This window comes from Microcebus murinus, chromosome 1 (genome assembly GCF_040939455.1).
Source record: "Microcebus murinus isolate Inina chromosome 1, M.murinus_Inina_mat1.0, whole genome shotgun sequence".
NCBI classification, from domain to species: domain Eukaryota; kingdom Metazoa; phylum Chordata; class Mammalia; order Primates; family Cheirogaleidae; genus Microcebus; species Microcebus murinus.
In genome coordinates this window covers 78,276,520-78,300,004 of record NC_134104.1, presented here as the reverse complement: position 1 = coordinate 78,300,004, position 23,485 = coordinate 78,276,520, and the positions used below count along the sequence as shown (strand labels likewise).

Here is a 23,485-nt window from a genome sequence, read left to right as displayed (position 1 = left end):
TCAGTATAATTGCTTACCCAATTCTTACACATCTTCTACCTCATTCTAGATAGATAGCATCTAGTGTCTATTGGACTACTTATAGTAATAATTACATTTCCCCTCTAAATTAATAAGTTGGTATTCTAGTTTCATATGGTAGTCTTTATATACTTAATATTTGCTAGAATTCACTGCTGAAAGCCTGTGGACTAGGAATTTTCACTGTGTAAAATATTTTATAACAAATTTAATTTCCTTAATAAAATATGAATTTAATTTCCTTAATAAAATATTTTCCTTCCTAAAATATGAAGTCTTATGGTAATACACATAAGACTTCATATTTTCTGTTTTATCTTGGGTCCATTTTCATAAATTCTGTTTTTAAGGAATATGTCCTTTATCATTTAATTTATCAAATTTATTGGCATAAAATTGTTCACAAAGGGCTCTTATTATTTTTTAAATGTCTATAAATGATATAATGTATCCTGTCTAATTTTTGATATTGATAATTTACATTCTCTTTTTTAATCAATCTTAATAGCAGTTTATCAATTTTGGCTTTGTTAATTTTTTCCGTCTGATTTTTATTTCATTGGTTTTTGCTCTTTATTATTTCCTTTTTTCCTGTTTAGTTTTACTTTGATTTTCTCTTTGTAGTTTCTTAAATTGGAAACTTAGGTCCTTTATTTTAAATCTTTCTTATTTTTCAATATAGCATATAGAGCTATAAACTTCTTTATAACCACTCTTTTAGCTACATCCTACAAATTTCTTTAAATGCTTTATTGACAATTGATATAAACTGTATATATAAAGTGTACAAATTTGACATATCTATAAATCCATGAATCCATCACCACAATTGAGATAATGACCCTATCCATCACCACCCAAAATGACTCAAGTCCTCCCTCTTGTTCCCCAGTAACCACTGATTATCTTTCTGTCATAATAGATTAGTTGGCATTTTCTAGAATTTTAGATAAATGGGACTATAAAGTATGTATACTTTTTTATCTGACTTCTTTCACTCAGCATAATTATTTGAGATTTATCCATATTATTGTATCAAGAGTTCATTCCTTGCTACTGCTGAGTAGTGTTTCATTTTATAAATATACCATAATTTAGCATTTATCTATTGTAGATATTTGAATTTTTCTAGTTCTGACTATTAAAGACAAAGCTCTTATTAAGATTTGCATGTAAGTCTTGGTATGGACATAAACTTTAATTTCATTTGGGAAATACCTAGGAATAGAATGTCTGACTCATATGACACATGTTTGTTTATCATTTTAAGAAACTGCCAAACTGTTTTCCAAAGTGGTTGTACCATTTTCCCTTCCTACCAGCAACATATGAGGGCTCCAGTTCCTCCATATCCTTGGCATAGTCCATCATTTTAGTTTCAACTATTCTGATATGTGTGTGGTGGTATCTCATTGTAGTTTTAATTTGCGTTTCCTGAATGACTAATGATGTTGAGCATCTTTTCATGTGTTTATTGGCCATCTGTGTATCTTCTTTTGTAAAAGGTCTGTTCAAGTCCTTTGCTCATTTTTTAATCAGGTTGTTTATTTTTCTGATGAATTTTAGGAGTTCTCTATATATTCTCGATATAAATCCATTATCATATATGTCATTTGCAAACATTTTTCTCAAGTCTATGGATTGCCTTTTTTCTCTGTTGATAGTGTCCTTTAATGTGTAAAATTTTATAATTTTGATGAAGTCCAGTTTGCCTTTCCAGTGCACAGTTCTTTCACCTCCTTGGTTAAGTTTATTCCTAAGTATTTTCTTCTTTTGATGCTGTGGTAAATGGGATTGTTTCCTTAATTTTCTATTCCAGTTATTCATTGTCAGTATATAGAAATATAGCTGATTTTCATGTGTTGATTTTATATCCTGCTACTTTTCTGAATTTGTTTACTAGTTCAAATTTTTTTTTGTGTGTGTGGAATCTTTAGGGTGTTCTATATATAAGATCATATCATCTATGAACAGAGATAATTTTCCTTTTTCCTTTTCAATTTGAGTATCCTTTATTTATTTTTCTTGCCTAATTGCTTAGGCTAGAACTCTCAATACTATGTTGAATAGAAGTGATGAAAGCAGGCATCTTTGTCTTATTCTGATCTTAGAGGAAAAGCTTTCAGTTTTTCACCATTGAGTATGATATTAGTGGGTTTTTCATATATGGCATTTATTATGTTGAGGTATTTCTCTCCTAATCCTAGTCTCTTGGGTATTTTTATCACGGCAGTGTATTGAATTTTGTCAAATGATTTTTCTGTACCAATTGAGATGATCATGTAGTTTTTTCCTTCTTTCTGTTAATGGCATGTTACATTGATTTTCATATGTTGAAACATCCGTATATTCCAGAATAAATCTCACTTGGTCATAGTATATAAAATATGCTGCTGAATTTGATTTGCTAGTATTTTGTTAGGTATTTTTGCACCAACATTCATAAGGGATGTTAATCTGTAGTTTTCTTATATTAATAGTGTCTTGGCTTTGATATCGGTATGATGCTGACCACATAGAATGAGTTAGGAAGTGTTTCCTCCTCTTCAATTATTTGAAAGAATTTGACAATGATTGACATTAATTGTTCTTTAAATATTTGGTAGAATTCACCCATGAAACCATCTAGTCCTATAGGGGCTTTCCTTTTTTAGGCAATTTTTGATTACTGATTCAATTTCCTTACTAGTTTCACAACTATTCAGATTTTGTGTTTCTTCAGAATTCAGTTTTGGTAGGTGTGTGTTTCTAGGAACTAATATACTTTTGGGCTGGGCACAGTGGCTCATTCCTACAATCCCAGGACTTTGGGAGGCTGAGGCAGGAGGATCACTTGAGGCCAGGCCAATATCAGTCTGGGTAACATAGCGAGACCCCATCTTTACAAAAATTAAAAATTAACAAGGCATAGTATTGCACACCTGTAGTCCCAGCTACTAGGGAGGCTGAGACAGAAGAATTGCTTGAGCTTAGGAATTCAAGGTTGCAGTCAGCTGTGATTGTTCCACTGCACTCAAATCTGGGTAACAGAGCAAGCCCCTGTTTCTAAAAAAAAAATAAATAATACAAAATGAGAATAATTTACTTTTGATTTCTCCTTTGATCTGTGGATTATTTGAAAATATGTTACTTAGTTTCCAAGTATTTGGGAATTTTTCCAGAGATCTAGTCTCTGTGCACTTGAAAAGAATATATATTCTGCTTTTGTTGGGTGAATTTTTCTGTCAATGTCCATCTGATCAAATTAGTTGATTATGTTGTGTAAATCTTCCATATCCTTTCTACTTATTTGTCTATTTTTTTTCCTCATTTATTTAGAGAAGGGTGTGGAACTCTCTGACTATAAAATGTATTTCTCCTTACAGTTCTATGAGTTTTTATACCATGTATTTTTAAGTTTCAGGTGCATAGACATTTCAAATTGTTATGTCCTCCTGATGAAGTGACCCCTTCCTTATTATGAAATAACCTTCTTTGTCCCTAGTAATAGTCTTTGCTCCAAAATATGGTGCTGTCATGGTATAGTTTTTCCCATCCTTTTCCTTTTAAACTATTTGAGCCTTTATAAATAAAGTGTGTTTCTTGTAGGTGGCATGCAATTGGGGTCTTTCTCATTTATCTAATCTGACAATCTCTATCTTCAGAGATTTGAAAATATACCTGTACCATCAGTCATTTCTTCCTTGGACTAAACATCCTTTTATTACGATTTGGCTGATACTTTTTCTAGATCCTTCACTATTGCTATCAAACTCTTCTGTGCATGCTTTGCTTAAAAGGAATATTACATCACAATGGATGCTTTGAGTTGCCTTCTGCAAGAATTGCTCACCATTATTTATTACTTCAGTTAATTATCACGAAAAATCTGTATCTATTAGTTCCTCACCATTTCATTAAAAACCAATTTGGACCATCTGTTCCACTTTTCTTACCCTATTCATATTTTTATCTTGGCTGACTATTGATTTTTTGATCTCCAGAAAAATTTCAAGGAGACTTAACACAAAATCTATTAATTGTTTCTCTGAAACATCTGTTTTATCTCAGTTACACCAATTCTAGTTGAATTATTTTGAATGTGGATCAAATAAAACTAGACCATAACTGAAAGGATATTAAAATGTTTGCCCTTTTTTCCAGGTAAAAATGTCTCCTTCATATCATCAGTCCAAAGGGGATCCTACAGCTAAGAAGGTGAGTTTTAAAGACAAAAAAAAAAGTTCTTCCTTCTGTGTGTTTATTCTCCTCTCTTGAATAATTTTCTCAAAATGGAAGTGATTTTTAATCATCTTAGTGCTGCCAAAGATTCTTTCCGATTGGATATTTTAATGATATGTCAGCAGGACTCCTTGGCTCTTCCAGAGAAGCCAAGTTGGGTTTTAGCATCAGTCTCCTGGCAACTAACGAATTCCCAGTGTTCTAGAATTCAGTGTTCTAGAATTGTTCTAGAATTCCCATCTTCTATACCAGACATGGCATCCTGTTATCAGTGAGTGGTAGCAGATGAAAGATATTCTAAGAAGGAAAGCTATATAGTTTTTCTTATTAAGTGCTTTACCTCTACAGAGCTGTGCCTAAGTAACTGGCCTGTTATACTAACATTTCAGCACATACCAAATAAGAAGGTCCTCCATAAATACTGGTAGAATAGACCTCTCATCTGTGCCACTTCAGTTCCCAGCCGTTAACTTTGTGGCACAGGTAGGGTATTAGTCTTTCACCTGAGCAATGCTTAGGTGATGTCAAGAGAACCACTAAAATCCTTTTCTTTATCCAGCTGCAATAGTGCAGTCGAAACACGGTCAACAGATTGATATTTTTGCTTGTTTTCTTTTACCATTTTTCTTTCTCTGATAGTTGAAGTGGAGTTTTTTTTTTCCTTGCCCTTTTGAACAATTTCAGCCAGCATCCATGTCAGTGAAGGATTGTAGAACAAAAATAACTACTTGCTGGCTCTGTTGACTAACAGCAGGTGACAAAAATGGGCCCCTTTTCTCTGTTTCAAAATTCCCTGAGACTTTTTCAAAAGAGAATAGAATAAAAACAAAATATGTTGTCTGAAAAGACCTATAACATGCTGCACATGAAAATCTCTTTTACTCTTTTTAAGGCAGCAAGGGTAGGCAAGACTGAGGCATGATTATTGCTACTTAGAACCATCACACTGTAACGTGAGGAGCTGGAATGAGCCTAACTCATTTTGGTCTCCCTCAGTAAATAAATGAGGAAAGTGAAATCCAGAAGCAATTGTTTTTCTTTTGTCTAAGATCTCCAGTGTTAGCTATGGGACACACTTCTAACATAGTGATTAAAAACATATGCTTTGGATACAACCAGACTTGGGTTCAGAGATTTACTCTTCTACTTATTTATCTGATGACCTTGAATAAGTTAACCTCTCTTTTTCCTCCTGTGTAAAATTGTGTGATGCTACCTCTCAGAATTGTTCTGAAGATTAAATGAAATGCTATACTGTTAAAGTGCCTAACACTGGTTTGACACATAGTAAGTGCTCAAGCTGTTGTTGACATTAGTATTAAAATGCAGGTGTCATAACTCTTAATCAGATGTCCTCTCACTTCATCATGCTATTTATGTCCATTCAGCAAGTACAGTTGACCCTTCTTATTTGTGGGTTCTTCATCTGTGGATTCAACCAACCACAGATTGAAAATACTAAAAAATAAAAATAACAATGCAACAATAAAAATACAAATTAAAAAATACAGCATAACAACTATTTACATAGCATTTATATTGCATTAGGTATTTTAAGTAATCTAAAGATTATTTAGTATATAGGAGGATATGTGTGGGTTATATGCAAATATTATACTATTATATACAAGAAACTTGAGCATCTGGATTTTGATATCCACAGAAGGTCCCACAGATACCAAGGGATGACTGTATTTCTTTATACTAGATTCTTAGCTAAGCAGTGGACTACTGAGATGAAAACTACTATCCTTGTTCTCAAAGGCCTCAGCATTTATTGGGAAGGGTAGACAGGTAAACTGACAATTACCATAAAACTTGACACATGCCATGGAAGGTGCACAGGGTGCTATGAGAGCACTGAGGAAAGGCCCTGTTTTGAAATGACTTTCAAAAGTCATTTTGAACTTTAATAAAGTTCTTTATTTATTAACTTTAATAAATGCTTTCAAAAGCATTTATTAAATAAATACTCATTTAGAATAGGTTCTTGAAACCTATTTTTTCAAACTTGATAATGTCCCGGCTCTTTGTCATTTTAGGTGTCTGACCTCTGTCAGAGGTGTGGCAACATTATAGAAGCAGGATTCTGTTACTCTTGTAATCAACATCAGGCAAACAGAAACTTCCTAGCCAGTGACTTCACAAGTGGCCCCAGGTAGCATTCCTAAGTGGTCAGGTGTAGACTGACTTCCTCTTTGTGCAAGAGTTGGAAGTATCTCTAAAATATTTTATCCAACCTTTATATCTTGAATACCTGTTATTTTATCAGTAATTTCCAATACTCACCATGTTGATTAACAAGCCAATAAAATTTTTTTAACAATAAAAATTCTGCTTTTTGAGCTTATGAGCAAAGTCTTAGGTATTAGTCAAAATATGAACAGCTGAAGCACTCTTAATAGCTGCTTTTGGGAGTTCATGTTAGCTGGCCACTCATGAAATGGGAATTCTTAATTAGAGCCTCTGGCTACCCCTGAGTTGAAGCCCAAACTCAATAGCACAGACTTATTAGCATATGATTTATAGTATATATAGTCACTTTAAAATATGTATCATAGCAGGTGGCCATCCCAAACCATGGAGTCTGGGAAGGCTTCTTAGAGCAAGTAAAGCTTGATCTAGCCTTGAAAGGTAAGGGAAAAGGTATCCGGGGCAGACACGGGTGACTACAGCACATTTTAGGAAGTGGGTGTGGTTCTGTATGTCTTAAATATGAAGGCATGGCGAAGTCTGGTGAAAAACAAATGGAGGTCCAGATCACAAAGAGCCCTAGTCTGTGAAGTTTTCTTTTTATCTTAAAGATAAGGGTTTCCATCAAAGGTAAGATTAAAGGTAGAAAGACAAAGAAGAATAAGACGGTTGTCCAGACAAGAAAAAAGGTCCTAACTCTAGGCTATGTTAATGGACTGAAGATATGAGATAGATTCAAATCTTAGCTATTTTCCCCCAAGAAAACCTTTCTGACACCCTTCCTAAGTCTGAGTAGGTGTCCTTCCTTCATCGCACCCTGAACTAGTCCCTACCTACACTTCACCTTGATGTGTTGAGATTGCCTCTCTACTTAATGTCTATCTCCCATTGCCTCGTGAGAGAAGGAACCACATCAGTCTTGTTTATTGTTGTGTCCCTAAGTGTAGAACAAAGTAGTCACTTTATGAAAGAGATACCACGGGACTTTGTGACTGTGTAAGGGAAGTGAGGGGGAAAAAGAAGTTTCTGGCCTAGATACCTACAGGAAAAACAAATGAAACATCATTGCTGTCCCAGGCTTGTATTTCCAGCATGGTCAGTTCCTTACTGAATCAGCATTACTCTGAGATTTACAGGAAGATTAATATGAAACTCAACACTTAATTATTACTTCCTAGTTAGGTATATATTTTTGTGTGTATATGATAGTGTGGGTGTGTATATCTGTGTAAATATTCTGGTTTTCCTCCTTAGCTATAGTCTCTCTTCCCAAAGTCGCAGTGACAGATGGATGCAGCAATAGTGTCTGAACAGTCTCTGCCAAAGTGACATGTGTAAGAAACACAACGGAAGCAGTAGTGTTCTTGATTTAGCCAAAGAGTCTCTGTTGACCGATAACTGAAGGAAGTGTTTGGTGACTCTGCTGTCAGTATTGGCCCTGCCAAGAGCTGGATTCAAGTGTAAGGAAACAGGAGTCGTGTTCTGTAAGGCTCTGCTAACTTCTTGGGACTTCTTTAGGTGTGTCACATAGAAGTCACTTTTCAGACTGTCACTGTTCCACTCTGAGGCCACGTGTCAGAGTATGTGGCACATTCCACAGCATGTATCTTTTCACAAGCATCTTGAATTATATCCTTTACAAAAGCTCTAGATTTGAAATACTTATTGTATAAATATATACAGTATATAAACTCTTTCCTGTAAAGATGCCAGCCCCCATAATCAACAAAGTGATAGCCTTTGATAGATGTAGATGTGTCTTAGAGTATTTGCCTTGGTAGGACATATCCAAATGTGATTTCAATGCCTCTACCGATCAAAAAAAATAAAGAAAAGAAAACAAATGGCATGATCTGATCTTTGTTTTTGCATAGGCAGCATTGAAGATCTTAGCAAGCCAGGTGCCTTTTTATGCTGATGTAAAGAAGTTGGGGGTCTAGCCTTCAGACACCTAAAGGGCAGTGATCTGGAGAGCACAGGCATTCTTAATAGTTGAAAGGGCAGAACTGGTGCCTGTGAGTAGCCACTGTGGAGATGGAGATGTCAGCTTGGTATGAGAATTTTATAACAGTGGTGACAGTGAATCATTTGATCAGTGACACGATGTCTGTTGCCCAAAGCCCCTATGATGGGTGAGTGGTTGGACTGGTTGATTTTCAGATCCCTTGGAGCATTGACATCTTATGAGTCTGCAGTTGTATTAACCTCAGACAAGGTGCATGTTCGCTGATGTGCTGGGTGATTGTAGTTAGACCCTAACATCCAAACTGAATTAATAGATGTTGTCTATCAAAGAAAAACCAATCTAGACTTATGTAAGGAGAGACTTTATTGAGGAGATTTATTGCAATAGAGGGAAGGGGACTATTGCAATTGGGAGAACACACCAATCTTAAGATCTACAAGGGTCTCAAAGCTCAGGCAGAAAGGAAATTTCTTTTGTGAAGAGGGAGAGTTAACAAGGTAGAAAATAAGTGTGGGTGGAGGGGTCAGACAGTTGATCGGGAATGTCTTTCTGTGTGGTCAGCCAATTCTCACATGGAGCCATTAAGGAGGGACTGTGTGCTCTGGCTCTGGCTGAGGGTGGATCAGAGTTCAGGGGCTTGGGGGAAGGAGAGAGGCTTAACTAAAATTCAGTTTCCAGTTAATAAGGATTTTGATTTCTTTAATGATTTTTTAAATTAATAGACTATATTTTTTAGAATACAGTAACTTTAGGTTTATAGAAAAGTTAAGCAGAAAGTACAGAGTCCCCATATATTTCTTTTCCCTGTCCCACGCCCACAGTTTCCCCTGTTGTTAACATCTTGCATTGATCTGGCACATTTGTAACAATTGATGAGCCAATATTAAAACATTATTATTAACTAAAATCCATGATTTACACTCAGGTTCACTCTTTTTTTGTTGGTTCTAATCAATGTTTTGCTGCCCCCAAAATCCCTGTGCTCCACCTATGGCAATTGTGAATAAAGCTGCAGTAAATATCCATGTGTAGGTTTTTAATGGGCATAAGTTTCAGCTCATTCGTGTAAATACCTAGGAGCACGATTGCTGGATTGAATGGTAAGACTGACATTTAGATTTTTGAAATTCACAAACTGTCTTTCAGAGTAGCGTATCATCTTGCATTCCCACCAGCAATGATGAGAGTTCCTGTTGCTTCCCAACCTTACCAGCATTTGGTGTTAGTGTTTTGGATTTTAGTCATCCTAATAGGTGTGCAGTGGTATCTCACTTTTTAAATTTGCAATACCCTAATGATACAGGATATTGAGTATCTTTTCATATGCATATTCTCCATCTGTGTATCTTTTTTGATGAGGTCTTTAATAATTAATGATTTTTCCATTTTTTAGGTGCTTGTGTTAGTTTTTTTATCTTCTTTTTTTAGTGATATGCTAGAGCTTACCATATGCATCTTAGCTTTTCAGATGCAGCTTCTTATTTAAACTAGCTTAGTTCCAATTATATATAGAAACATTATTCTTATATAGCTCTATTCTCCTTTCCCCCCTTTTTGTGGCATTGTTATATATAGTACATCTATTACTGTTACAAACCCAACAATACATTGTTGTAATTATTACTTTACCATCTGAAGTCATTTTCTTAGTTCCACCCATCTTCTTTGTGCAAAGATGTTACACATATATTACATTTCTATGTATTATAGGCCCAACATTCCATTATATATACATTATTGAAATTTTATAAAATTGCTTTTTAAAATCAGTTATTAGAAGAAAGGAGGGAAATATGTATTTATACTGTATTTTATGTAATTTACATAATTACTTTTTCTAATTCTCCTTATTTTTTTTTTATGTGGGTTTGAATTATCTTCTGTAGTCAATTGATTTCATGCTAAAGGACTTCCATTAGTAGTTGTTAGAAGATAAGACTGCAAGGAACAAATTCTCTCAGTTTTTGTTTATCTGGGAAAGTCTTTATTTCACCTTCATTTTTGAAGATAGCTTTGCTGGACATAGGATTCTTGGTTGACAGGATTTTTTTTTCTTTGAGCATTTCAAATATGTTATCCCACTGCCTTCTGGCCACCATTGTTTTGCTGTTAACCATATTGAGGTTCTTTGTAAGTGACTAGTCATTTTTCTTTTGCTGCTTTCAAGATATTCACATTGTCTTTGACTTTCAGCATTTTTATTATAATGTATCCATTTGTGGCTCTCTTTGTTATCTTATTTAGAGTTTGTTGAGTTTCCTGAATGTGTATTTTTCAATAAATCTAGGATGTTTTCTACCATAATTTCTTCAAATATTTTTTCTTATCTTTTCTCTCTATCCTTTTCCAGTACTCATTTATGCATTATGTTGTGCTGATGATGCCTTACATTTCTCTGAGGTTCATTCTTTTTATTCTTTTTTTTTTTTCTGTTCTTCAGCTTGCATAATCTCTGTCTTCAATTTCACTAATTCTTTCTTTTGCCAGTTCAAATCTACTGTTGAGCCTTTCTAGTGAATTTTTTTATTTCAGTTGTTGTAGTTCTCAACTCCAGAATTTTCATTTGGTTCTTTTTTATAATTTTTATGTTTTTATTAAAACTCTATAGTTGATGTAACAATTATCTTTATACTGCCTCTACTTTTATTTTATTTTAGAGACAGGGTCTCATTGTCACTCAGCTCTGCCTTTACTTTTTAAATCATGCTTTCCTTTAGTTCTGTGAACATATTTATAATGGCCATTTTGAATTGTTTTTCTATTATATCTAACATCTGGTTAGTCTTATAGACAGTTTGTGCTACCTGATTTTTTTTTTAGGGTTTGGTCATACTTTCCTATTTCTTTTCATGCCTCATAATTTTTTAATAAAAACTGGACATATTAGGTAATATAATGTATACTTTGTGTACTGGTCCCCTGTCCCCAGGGCTTCTTATTGTTATTTGCTTCTTTAATTTTTAGTGACTGGCTGGATGAGTTTAGTGAAGTCTATTTTCCTCCACATTTTGTTAAGCCTCTGATATTGCTCCTCAGGGTGATTCAGCCTTAGGTATGCCTACAGTCCCCCTGGCATGACAGTGGTTTTGGCTTGGCTCTCTGTTTTTATCTGACCACACTCAGCTGTTGAATTCCACTAATTGCCTTTGCTGATCGCTCTATTGTTCCCATCAGTGCTATAAAGCAGAAATTGCTCTATAAACCAATCCAGTCAAGTTGTGGTTCCTTTTACATAATAGTTTCTTACATCTGTTTTTTGATATTTCTTCTGCCCTCATGAGGATTCCTCCCAGTTGTCTTTTTCCTCAGTTCTCTTCTGCAAAGCAGAAGCCTGCAGTCTGTCAGGCATGGGAAACCTGCTGCCTTAAGGGGTAGCCTTAAGGCTACTTAAGCAGGTTCCCCACCCCTAGCTAGGTTGTGCCTTCATTAAGTCTATGAATCTTCTCTCAGCTGCCTTTCACCACTACCTCCACTGTTCTTAAGAACACATTTAGGTTTTGAACTTCTCCAGGCTCAGTTGTAAATAAAGTAAGTTCCTTTGGGAAGAGATTAGGAGCTATTTATCTTATGTCTGGCTTCTCTCTCAAGGAAAAATCTCTGAGCCAAGGCTCTTGAGCTGGAGATAGGGACCGATTGTACCCCCCACACTCTAGGAGCTGAATGCTGTTGGAAGAGGGTAGGAACAGCAGCCTGAGGTCCTCTTGGCCTGCCTCTCCTGGTGTGGAACCATTGCCCCATAGCCAGGGGCAGAGTGACCAGAGGCCTGGGATTTTCAGCACATAGCCCCCAAAGTAGAGCTTTCATTCCATGAGTGGAGGCTGCCAGAAGAAGGGAGCCCCCATCACTTCTTGACTGCACTCATCTAGGACTTGGCCTCAGTAACACATAGCTAAAGGTAGGAGGAGAAATGCTGAAGTTCTGCTCCTACTTGGGAGAAAACCCTCCAAATGGGATCATGGGAAAGAGGGAGACTACTGTTTTGGGGCTTCAGCAGTCTGGAGTGGAGTTGATATGGTGGAGAAAGGAGCAGTCTTGGTTCAAACACCATAGACACTCACCTTTCTTACCAAATTTTCATAGATTTTTTGGATAGTTTCTTCATTTGCTGTTTGTCCTTAAGACCATTTCCAGAATCTTTAAATGCTTGGGTTTTTTTTTTTAATAGTATTTACCAGTTTTCATTTGGAGCTTGTCTTAGTCTGTTTGTGTTGCTATAAAGGAATACCTGAGGATGAAAATTTTATATAGAAAAGAGGTTTATTTGGCTCATGGTTTTGCAGGCTGTACACAAAGCATGTCATCAGCATCTGCTTCTGGTGAGGTTTTAGGCTGCTTCCGCTCATTGCAGAAGGCAAAGGGGAGCTAGCATGTGCGGAGATCATATGGCAAGAGAAGAAGCAAAAAAGAGGGGAGGGAGGTACTAAGCTTTTTTTAACAACAATTAGTCTCTGCTGTCATAGGAACTAATAGAGTAAGAACGTACCCTCTACCCAAAGGAGGCCATTAATCTAGTCATGAATGATCCAGTCCCTTGACCCAAACACCTCCCATTAGGCCTTGCCTCCAACATTGGGATCACATTTCAACATGAGATTTGGAGAGGACAACATCCCAACCATAGCAGAGCTCCTCATTGCTGTCATACTGGAAGTCAGCCTCTTGTCCATTTTTAACAAGCAGTATCCTGCATGTGCCTAATAAACTATCTCCTGAGGCAAGATGTTCCATGTTTGGAAGCTTTAAGATAGTTCTTCCTTATGGTGGTGACACGTCTCTACCCATTGATCCTGTCTTTCATCTAGAAGCTACCAGAAAGATGTTTAATACCTCCTTTATAGAGCAGCCTTTCCAGTCCTTCATGTAGTTGAAATCATGAATCCCAGTCCTGGTATCTCTCATCTAGGCAGAACATTCACAGGTCCCCCATCTTCTCTACCCCCATCTTCTCCATCCCAGCTACTCACGGGCTGTGTGCTGAAAATCCCTGTCACACCACCTCTCTTTGATTACTACCATTGTACTTCAGGTGAGGTCATTTTAGAACAACATGAGATCATAACCTTCCTTATTCTAGATTCTGTTTCTATAAATAGAACAAAATCATATTAACTTTTTTAGCAGCCATTTTGCATGGTTGATTCACAATGAACATATTGATATTAAACTCCTGATTCTGTTCACACATGCTGCTGATGTACATTCTCTTGGTTTCTGGAGCCAAGTGCAAGACTTCCCTTATGTTGTTTCAGTTTATGACATTTGAGAATCATGGTTTTTTGTCCCATGCATTGCCCTCTTTTATCTTTATCCAAGTCATGGATAAAATATTTGTATAGAACAAAGCCAAGGATTGAGCCTTGTAGCTCATCATCAATGACTTAGGTAGCATCATTGATTACTCACCAAACTAAGACAATTGAAAGCTAATGGGTGTGATTTTTCTGCTTCTTAATATGACACCTCTTCATAAGCAGTTGACTGTTTTTGTTCAGATTATCCTATGAGTCTCTCATAGTGGGGCTGTGTGTGAGACCAGCTTGTTGCCCATGGTGGCTCTTTATACAATCCTACACCCTCTCATCATGTGGTAGTGAGCTCCCTTATCAAAACAAGTAGTGCCATTGTGACTACCATCTTCTTGGAATTTGGACCCTACAGTTGAGACTATTCATCAAGCTTACAAATGAGCTTTTCTTCTCCAGCAATGTTTCCTGACAGAGCTTTTAGACACTTCCCACAATACATGGCAGTTATCTTTTTTCTCTTCAGTGTGTATGTGACAGAGCCACTAGCAGCCTGTTATTGTGCATTGAAACAACTCAGTAGGCCATTCTTAATTGCAGTGTGCTGAATTATCACCTATTTGTAAAGGTCATGGAATCCAAAGAGAGCTTTGCAGAGTTTGAGCTGCTCTAATGTGTGTGGTGTTCTCGGGTGGCTGATGTGCTGCTACTGCAGAGTATGTCCTTCTGTCTGGCCCATTGTCCCAAATCAATTATTGTTCTGCCCCCGAAAGCTCACACTATTTCACATAGTATCAGGACATTGGATTGGGTTTGTGCAGGAAACAGTGAGAAACTCCTTTGGCTAAAGTGGAAGGAAAAGAAGAGAAGATGAGCATGAAATGTGGACTGGTGCTTGGTACAGTCTGTTCTGTCTGACAAAAGTCAATGCCTTGGGACTTTTGTGTTTTGTTGTTTTCTACAAATATCGTAGGGGCACTCCAGTTATGATTTATATTGATTCTTCTATTATGGAATGAGTAAGTTTTAGCTCCCTGGTTTTCTTATTTATTTATTTATGAATGAATGAATCAATCAATCAATCAATGAGACAGGGTCTTGCTGTGTCACCCAGTCTGGTGTCGAACTCCAGGGCTCAAATGATCTTCACACCTCAGCCTCCCAAGTAGCTGAGATTACAAGCATGTGCCACCACACCTGGCTAAGCTCCCTGGCTTTGTAGTGAAATATCTACTGATGGTAGATATTATTCCAGATATAGCATATCCTTAAAGGAGAGGCCCCACTCTATATTGTTGAGCATCTGGATTTTGTTGTCTTCCTTTAGAGACTTTTGGGGTTTGTTCTGGCAGGCAGGCTATTAATTACTGCTAAATCAGCTACATATTTTTGAGGCTTATTTTTAAGTTTTGTTAGGGGAGATCCAGAATATCTTTGTTTCCAGCACCTGGCTTTTTTGGGGTCTCATTGGATACCAGGCTGTTTGTGAAGGTCTTTTTACCATCACTGCTGTTCCTCCCAGGTCTTCCAGCACTTTGCAACCTCCAGAATCTGTCTGTCTCACAGCTTGCAGTTGCTGTTCTCTGCCAGGCCTGAGTCTTGCCTGCGTATGTGCAGCTTAAGGCCAGAAACTGAAGAGGGCCCCTAAAGAGAGTCCTAGAGCTCCTCCCAACTCAGCTTCCTCCTCTTCAAATGCTACCCCCTGCCCAGCCCCAAACTCCTAATCTCTAATTCCTCAGTTTAGAAAGACTTCCAGGCTCTCCATGTTCCACAGTCCAGAGAGTACTTCCAGAATTCCAGGGAAATCCGGGGACTTTGTGTATTCCCCTACTTTCAAGGATCATAGACCTGCTCTGTCTTTGTCCAATATTATATCTACTTAGGACTTTGTCCAATATTATATCTACTTAGGATTTTTTCCAATGTTATATCTACTTAGGGTGTGAGAACTAGTTTAGTCCACTGCTATCATTTTATCATGGCAAATACTGTATGTATTTTGTCCAGTATTATATCTACTTAGGAATTTGTCCAGTCTTGTATCTACTTAGGGTAGGAGAGCTAGTTTAGTCCACTGCTATCATTTTATCATGGCAAATACTATATATATTTTGTCCGATGTTATATCTACTTAGGATTTTGTCCAATATTATATCTACGTAGGGTGGGAGAGCTAGTTTAGTCCACTGCTATCATTTTATCATGGCAAATACTTGGAAGGCTCTAGTTTTGTGGGCTCTTTTTGGGTATAATAAATAATTGTTTAATATATTTATTTCACTCTGTTTACATTTCTCACTTCACTTTACTTCCTGCCTCTTCCTTATAACAACCAAGTCCTACAGAGAGAAATGGTCTGAAAGTTTTTCTTTCTTTCAGATAGCAAATTGCTGTCTAAATTAACTACAGTACAACCATAAGCATCAGTATTCTTTTTCCTTTGGTTTGTAATTACATTGTTAACTTATATTGGGTTTTGCTAACTTCAGGGTTAAACCTGCTCTTCTAGTGGATTCTGTGTTCCTCTTTTTATGAGGTTATCATTTTTAGGTCTATCTATCTACTTAAGATGGGCGGGAATACGAGAGCTGAAAATATTTCAGCAATCGTGGCTTTGACTGAAAAATCATTAAGGACCCTGCCCCTCAGCAGTATCAGTCAAGATAGTTGTTTGACTTTCTTCTTAAGCAAGCAACAGTGAGTTAGATAATCGAAAGACGGCAAGCCTTAATTACATATGTGAAATGAATGCTTTTCCTGTTTTCATTTTTTTTTTAAATAAGGCCAAACGCTTGGCCTGTGATAAAACAAAGGGAGGTTTCTAACAAGCAAAAGAAAGATGCCATCCTACTAAGAAGCTTTCTTTGTAACTCTGCTTCCCATAAAAATAAATCTTTCTGGGTTCTTTTTTTTTTTTTTTTTTTTTTTTTTGTATCTTCCTTTCCTGACAAAAAAAAAAAAGCAACCACGGAATGGCCACAGTATACCATGCGGCAAAGCAAGACTCAAGTTTGCATGGGAGAGTGCCCCCAGGAAGGAACGAGACTGAGGGGCCCAGCCTCACTGCCGTCCGTCTCATGTCCCAGTGCTGTCATTTTCATTTCTGTTTACAGCCGTCCTAATCTCTGTCCTGACATCTCTGGATAATTGCCTCCATTACATTGCGGGAGCAACATAAAGCAATTATTTTTTAATCTGTTTGGGCGTTTGAGCTTCCCATGCCTGGGAAGCAATTACACTAAGATACCAACCTTTTCTAATAATAATAATCCCTGTCAAGAGAATAGGAGGGTTTTAATGAATTTGACCAAGGAACTACACTAGTTATGTAAAAATTCAGACTACATTCTGCAGTTTTTATTTTTATTTTTTAAAATTCATTCTTCTAGGCATAATGAGATTGTCAGCTTTTGCCACCAAAGATTTTCCCCACATTGCCTTTCAAAGCACGTTGGAGTAGCCAACCACGTGCAGGTACAGTATATGGGTTTCAGTGACTTTAAATCAATATGGGGACATTTCTTTTTGCAAGGGCACAACATGGATGGACAAAACCTAACAAGAAAAATACTTGTGTTCCCTTATGTAATGACACATCTTTTGTGTGGTGCTAGCTGTCTGGATGGCAGCACAGAGGATCCTGGTAGGATGTTCACGCAGACGCAGCATCAGCCTCCCAACAGACAAGGCAGCTCAGCTTGTCCGTGGGAAGCCCACAGTACCTGGCACATTTATAGCACCTTATGTTTGTCACAAACATGGTGTAGTGGGCTCTAGAGTCAGACCTGTTATCAAGAGCCACACTGTCTCTTACAAACTATATTTTAACATGTCTGTACCTCAGTTTCCTCACATGTAAATTGCAGACAATACATTGTGCCTCATTGAGCTAATGTACGTGTTAAACTCAAAAGTAGCATAAGGCCAGAGACAAATGGACAATAGGAAATGTGTTGTCACCACTCCCCTTCCCATCCCCCTTCCCTCACAAGAGCCTTGTGAGTTAGGCTGCACAGATATTTTCTCCCTTTTATAGATGAGACAGCTGACATCAGGGATATCTACACAACGAATTAGTGTGGCTAATTAGTGTCGGAGCCAAGTTCAGAGTTTTTTCTGTGATGGCAGAAGGCATTTGTGTGCACCTAGTGTGTACACAAAGCTGTCTTTACGTCGGATGTGAGGTGTCTCACTCAGAACTGAGCTTAGTTCTTAACACTGGGCTCTGGCCCAGCCTTCCAGAGTCAGTTTTGAACAGAACACTAACAGCTGTAGTTATTTCCATCAGCTGCTCGCTTTCTTTCCTGGGCCTTTTGTTTATAGCTTAGAGGCCTGATGGGATGCCTTTGAACTTAAAGAAAGCCAAATGATGAAGGACCCCCAGAAGGAGGTCAGAGGCCACCAGTGTTACAAGAGCATGATTTAGGCATTTGACCCAGGTGAGTCCTACTCTGCTCCTGACACAACCTTTTGGGTCCCTTGAACATGACTTTCTGTCAGGCTTCTTCCAGACTGATACTGACAGCATGGCAGGTGAAAGAAATCTCTGGAACTGGACCTTCGGCACATCACTGGACCCCGGAATGTTAGTTTCTTCAGCTGTGAAATAATGATAACAAAAACACCTTCCTCCTAGGGACCTTGAGATGATTAAATGAGGTGACACATGTAAAGTGCTTGCAGTGGTAGCTGGCACACAGTCACGTGCCCAATCAAGTGAGCTGTGGTGGTGGCGGCGGTGAAGCCTCCTTTTCGTGTCCTAGAAGACTTAAGCCAGCATTTCCCCCCTGCCGCTGTCCAAAGGGTCACTGTGCTGTTTCTTTGTAATTGTGCCATTGAAGGTCTTGGGCTTTTACAGATATTTTTCACTTAGCCTTTCACAGCCTCAATCTCTAGCCTCAAGCACTCACTCCCTTTAGCTCCGGTCATTCTAGAGCTCTGATTAAGTATCTAAGTGACTCTCCTTCAGAGACGTTCTGCCAGATTTTTCCTCCTTTCTCTGGGCAGCTTAGCAACTCATCTGCCTATTTTATTATTTCACCCTCTAGCTCATTATGAGCTATGACCCATTGAGAGTTTGGAGATAGGTGTTGGGAAATGAGAGAGTATGCGGGGTCACGGTCAGGTTCAGTCTGAAAGCAAACCGTGTTGTTGGGGAGAATTTTAGAAACAGTATTTTCCATTTGCACAGGGGAAGGAGGCGTGGCTTTGCTCTTATCTCTGAAGCCAAAGTTTCATTTTAGGCAAAACCTTTAAACATTAAGGACTTCTAGTATAAAACAGCTTAGGTGGTGGCAGAAGTCCGGTTGAGACCTGGAACAGACACAGGAAGAGATTTGACAGTGAGGGCGCGGGCAGGCAGGCAGGGACGTGAGATGTGCTGCTCGTGCCACTCATCCTACTCCACCTCGCCCCCCTTGCCCCCAGCAAACCACACAAGTGCCTGCAGAAAGCCCCTGAGAAACGGAAAAGGCAGATGGTCACGTTGCAGAATTACACCAAGTGTCCTGTGTCTCTCACAAGTGAGGTTTGACCTTCGCATGTGTTCAGTGAGAAGACAATTAGGAAAGCAAATGTTGGGGTTTTGATTTCAGGACCTTAGTTACTGCAGAGAATAACCAAGAATGAGACTGTCCATGGGTTCGTTTGTGATTTGGAAGGCTTCATATCCAGCATCCCTTATATTATTTTTGTCCCTCTTATGGGGAATCCAGCCTTCAGGGTGGCAGTGGATCCTGGCTGTCTTCCTATGTTGAAACTTGATGCTTTGGGTAAGAGGTCTGTGGATCCTGAAAGCCTAGGTTTGCTTTCTTCCTTCCAGCGGATGTAATTACAGCTCTCACTTCCACCACATCTGTGAGTCACTGAGCTTTGAAATGTGCTGGCGTGCTATGTTCGCCCAGCGTCCCTCTCCCTGGGGCTCTTGCAGATCATCAGGACCTCATTTTCCACCGGATTTACTTCAGTGCTGAGTGTTACAAGGTCATTTCCAGGGCTGTCACTGTTTCTTCCTCTAATGTTCAGCTACAGTTTAATTTTTAGCTCTTATCACTGGACTTCATTATAAGGAAGAAAGAAATTTGCTCTAGCAGATAGCATCAAATGCATTTTTCATTCTCTTCCAATTGGAAAATCACTCCTAATCAATTCTGTGCTGGGGGTTAGATACTCTGGGTGTTGTGAGAAGGATGTTTTATGTTTATGGATTTGGACTGAGATTGTGTTCAAATGTTGTTGCTCCCCCATTACTTTTTGTGTGACACTGATTTGGCAAATGAATTTCTCTGCACGCCGTCTGTAGACTGCAACTATTATTTCTCTTCAGGGCTATAGTGAGTCTTTGTGACATTGCCTCTACTTGATTGCCTTAGTTTGCTTCTGATTATGCAATAAAAGCCATGATTAGCTTCAGTAAACATTACTATTTTACTTGAAACTTAGTGCCCTAAATGCCTGTTATCTTATAGTGCCTGCATCTTTTCCAGATGGTGGAGTGTTGCCCAAGATGGCATTACCCTTTAATAAATTGAAACATAGACCCAGAGCAGAGGTGTGACCTGCTCAGGTTATACAGGGAGCTGGTGACAGGGTTAGAGCTCAAGTCTCCTGATTCTCAGCCCACTGTTCTTTCTACCGGACATTTCTCTCGGGGAGTACAAACAACACAATTTGCAGTAGTCATGGCCATTTTCTAAACATCAAATGCGGCAGGCCTATACATTATCTCTAATTCTCACAACAATTCTGCAAAATAGAATTTTACAGATAAAGAAACCGAGACTAAGAGAGGCTAAATCACTTGCCCAGAGCCACTCGCCAGTCGTGAGCAGAATCTGGACTGAGCCCGGCTCTGTCAGAAGCCCCGCCCTGTGCTCCCCCTGCATTGCAGAGGGTTTCCGAACTCCAGGGAAGCAGTAAGAGGAAAATCTGTTCTCTTGCCATCCCCATCCCTTCACCCATTCAATCAGCAGATAATGATCCTATGACTGCTCCGTGCCAGGAACAGCTCTGGGCACTGGTGAGCAAGACAGACAGGGCGCTGGCCTTAGGGAGCTCTCATTCTCATGAAGCTTTCCCTTTCACTCTCCCCACTTCATCCTCCTGCAACATTCCCCCACCTCTTTCTCTACCGTTTTGCCTGTGCACTGTGCTTCGATTCCTTTCTTTCCATTTCTTTAGCCACATTAGAACAAGGTTCACGCAAACCGTGTATCATGGAGACCAGCACTCTGCGCAGGTGTCCTAGAGAGGGGGCCAGAGCAGAGGCTTTGTGTCTTGTCATGTGGAAGAGGATGATTGCACCCCAAAATGTTGTAATTTCGGGGACATTTTGATGGTTAATGTAGATAATGTGAGAGCATATTTCAAACAAGGGTGTGCCCTGACAAGTGTGCAGTATGTCGTTATTACTCCTCAGTAATCTCTTAAGTTTGGTTATCAATACTGGAGATGGTCAAATCTTTTTGTGGGGTTTTAATGCCCCAGAATCTGCGAGACATTAAACTCCTCTTGGCTTATTCATCTTTGCACTCCAAGGCCTGATACAGTGGGGGCTCCAGAAATGTCTGTTGAACCACAGAACTGAATCCCAGTTCATGGGGCACAACGGTGACAGGCAGGAGTCAGTGAGCGTGTCCGAAGCCTGCGCAGGCCCGGCCTAGGCCGGCTCGCTGGGCCTTCTGGGACTCGCAGCCTTTCCCTGCACTGTTGCCCCCGCCTCAGCTTTCCAGCCCATAGAACCGTGAAGATGAGGATGGAAATCCTTACCTTGGTGCTGTATGAGTCATCCCCTGAATGCTTCCAGTTTAAAAATACTCTTATTCCAGGAAGGATTTTTAGGCAGGTGAGCCTCTACTAGGTGCACCTGCAAATAGCTCTCTCCTTTCACCTCAGATGACTCGTCTGCAGGCACCTTCCCACAGAGGCATGCGTGGCTCGGGCCAGGGATGGGCTGTCTCTGTCCTGCAGTGACTTCGCCTCCAGAGGGCTCCAGGGCAGCCCCAGCAGTTACTCCTGAGGTCAATCTCTGGGTCCCCAGGGTGATGGCTTCTGTTATACGAAAGAACCTGTTATCTTCAGTTATTTCACACCCATGGAATAACCACATTTTTCAGTTTCGGAAGGATGTCATTGTCAGAAAGCCCCCTCTCTTGCTTGGCATCTCCAAGGAGTTTAAGGGCCTAGAGGAGGAACAAGATCGTGGCAGTCCCAGGGCTCAGTGCCACCCCTGCACACTCATCTTGGGAAATAGTGGACAGAACAACGTCTTTCTCATGGAGTGGTTTTGAAGATTTAGTGAGACCCTTGGCAAACACTTAGCACATAGTAATGTTGAATCTGTAGAACTGTTATTAGTGATGTTATTTGCCCTGTGTCTCTTCTGTGCATCTACTCTGTCACTCTACTACTGAATTTCTTCCACATCCCATCACAGACATTGGTTTTCATCACAGTTCTGGTGGCCACTCCTGCAAGGACTTGCCTGTACCCAGCACCAGTCTTCAGACCCCCTCTTATACGCCCTCAACCCACAGGCCTCACCCAGCCCAGGTAGACGAGTGTGCGTGTCCACAGCCAGATCCTTCGTCACCGAAACCCTTGTCACATACGTGGGGACTGTATTCGGCAATCCTCTTTGTGCATGCCAAGAGAGTTCATAATACAGGGCAAAGAAAGACATCTTTTTACTAGTCTTATACATGGACATAACACTTCTGAAACCAGGTTTTAACTAAATTAGTATCTCTAAATTGGAGAAATAAAAGCTAGCATATACTGAGCCCTTGCCTGGTGCCAGGCAGGCTAAAGATACTTTAAATAGATATTAATATCTCATCTTTTCAGTAACTTCATAAGGTAAGCATTACCCCCTCTCCCAGGTGAGGCAGTTGAAGCTCAGAGAAATGAAGTGACTTGCCTGAAGTCACACAGCAGGCTAATGGCAGAACTAGTAGTCAGATTCACCTCTGACTCCAAAGCCTCTGTCTGTGTCCTTCAGCATCCCATTTCCTCTCTCCAGGTATGAATTGGGTCAGATCCACTGTCGCAGTGTCAGCATTTCCACCACAGTAACAGGTGGAACAAAACAAGACTGCTAGTCTAGCAAAACAAGAGCAAGTTAGACTTCCCAACTCTTCCAAAAATCAGAAGACTAATCTTGCAACCCCATAGGGGCTACCAGCTTTATAATGACACAGAGAAGGGACGTGATATTTTGTTTATAAAGCATCCCCTGCTATATGGGGAGCAAAGGGGTATCCTGGCCATATGAAGTGATGGATATGGGAATGCAGGGCTAGATGGAACTAAAGTGCTCTGCATGGTAATGGCAAAGAGAAATCAAAAAGCCCTCAAGAAAGCTCTTAAGAATGGGAAATTAAAAAAAAAAAAAAAAAGGAATGGGAAATTTAGACATCACATTGGGGAAGGGACCATAGATAGGTCGACCTAGGGCAGCACCAGGAAGGAGTGTAGAGGGACATGCCCATGTCTAGTGTATGCTCAGTCTCTTTCACTCCCTGCTGCTGGCATGGATTCAGGAGAAGGAGGGAAGCAGCGCATCCTACTCCATCACAAGCGTGGGGCAAGTCCAGAGACTGCCATGGACCCGGCGACATGGTGTCATTAATCTTACTGTTTTTGATTTCTCAGGCAGCCTCAGAACCTGTTCTGGATCCACAGCAAATCCAAGCATTTGATCAGCTTTGCCGTCTCTACCGAGGAAGTTCCAGGGTAACGTTTGAGTGGTGTTTAAATTTTTATTTCCCTGTTTATAATTTACTGTTTGGAAAGGCAGTATCCTCAAATCCTCCCTCTAGACTCCTGCTTAGCCCGGAAGGTG

The 23,485-nt window shown here is 39.4% G+C and overlaps 1 protein-coding gene across 3 annotated transcripts in view; it reads left to right on the top strand.

Annotated features, from left to right (window-relative positions):
- Positions 1-23,485, top strand: part of VPS8 (VPS8 subunit of CORVET complex) — a 216,251-nt gene that overhangs the window by 188,995 nt on the left and 3,771 nt on the right. For all 3 annotated transcript variants that reach the window (XM_076003376.1, XM_076003373.1, XM_076003368.1), the window contains 2 exons: positions 4,165-4,218; positions 23,296-23,376. In XM_076003376.1, coding sequence (XP_075859491.1) covers positions 4,165-4,218; positions 23,296-23,376 — 135 coding nt within the window. The remainder of the gene's footprint in view (positions 1-4,164; positions 4,219-23,295; positions 23,377-23,485) is intronic.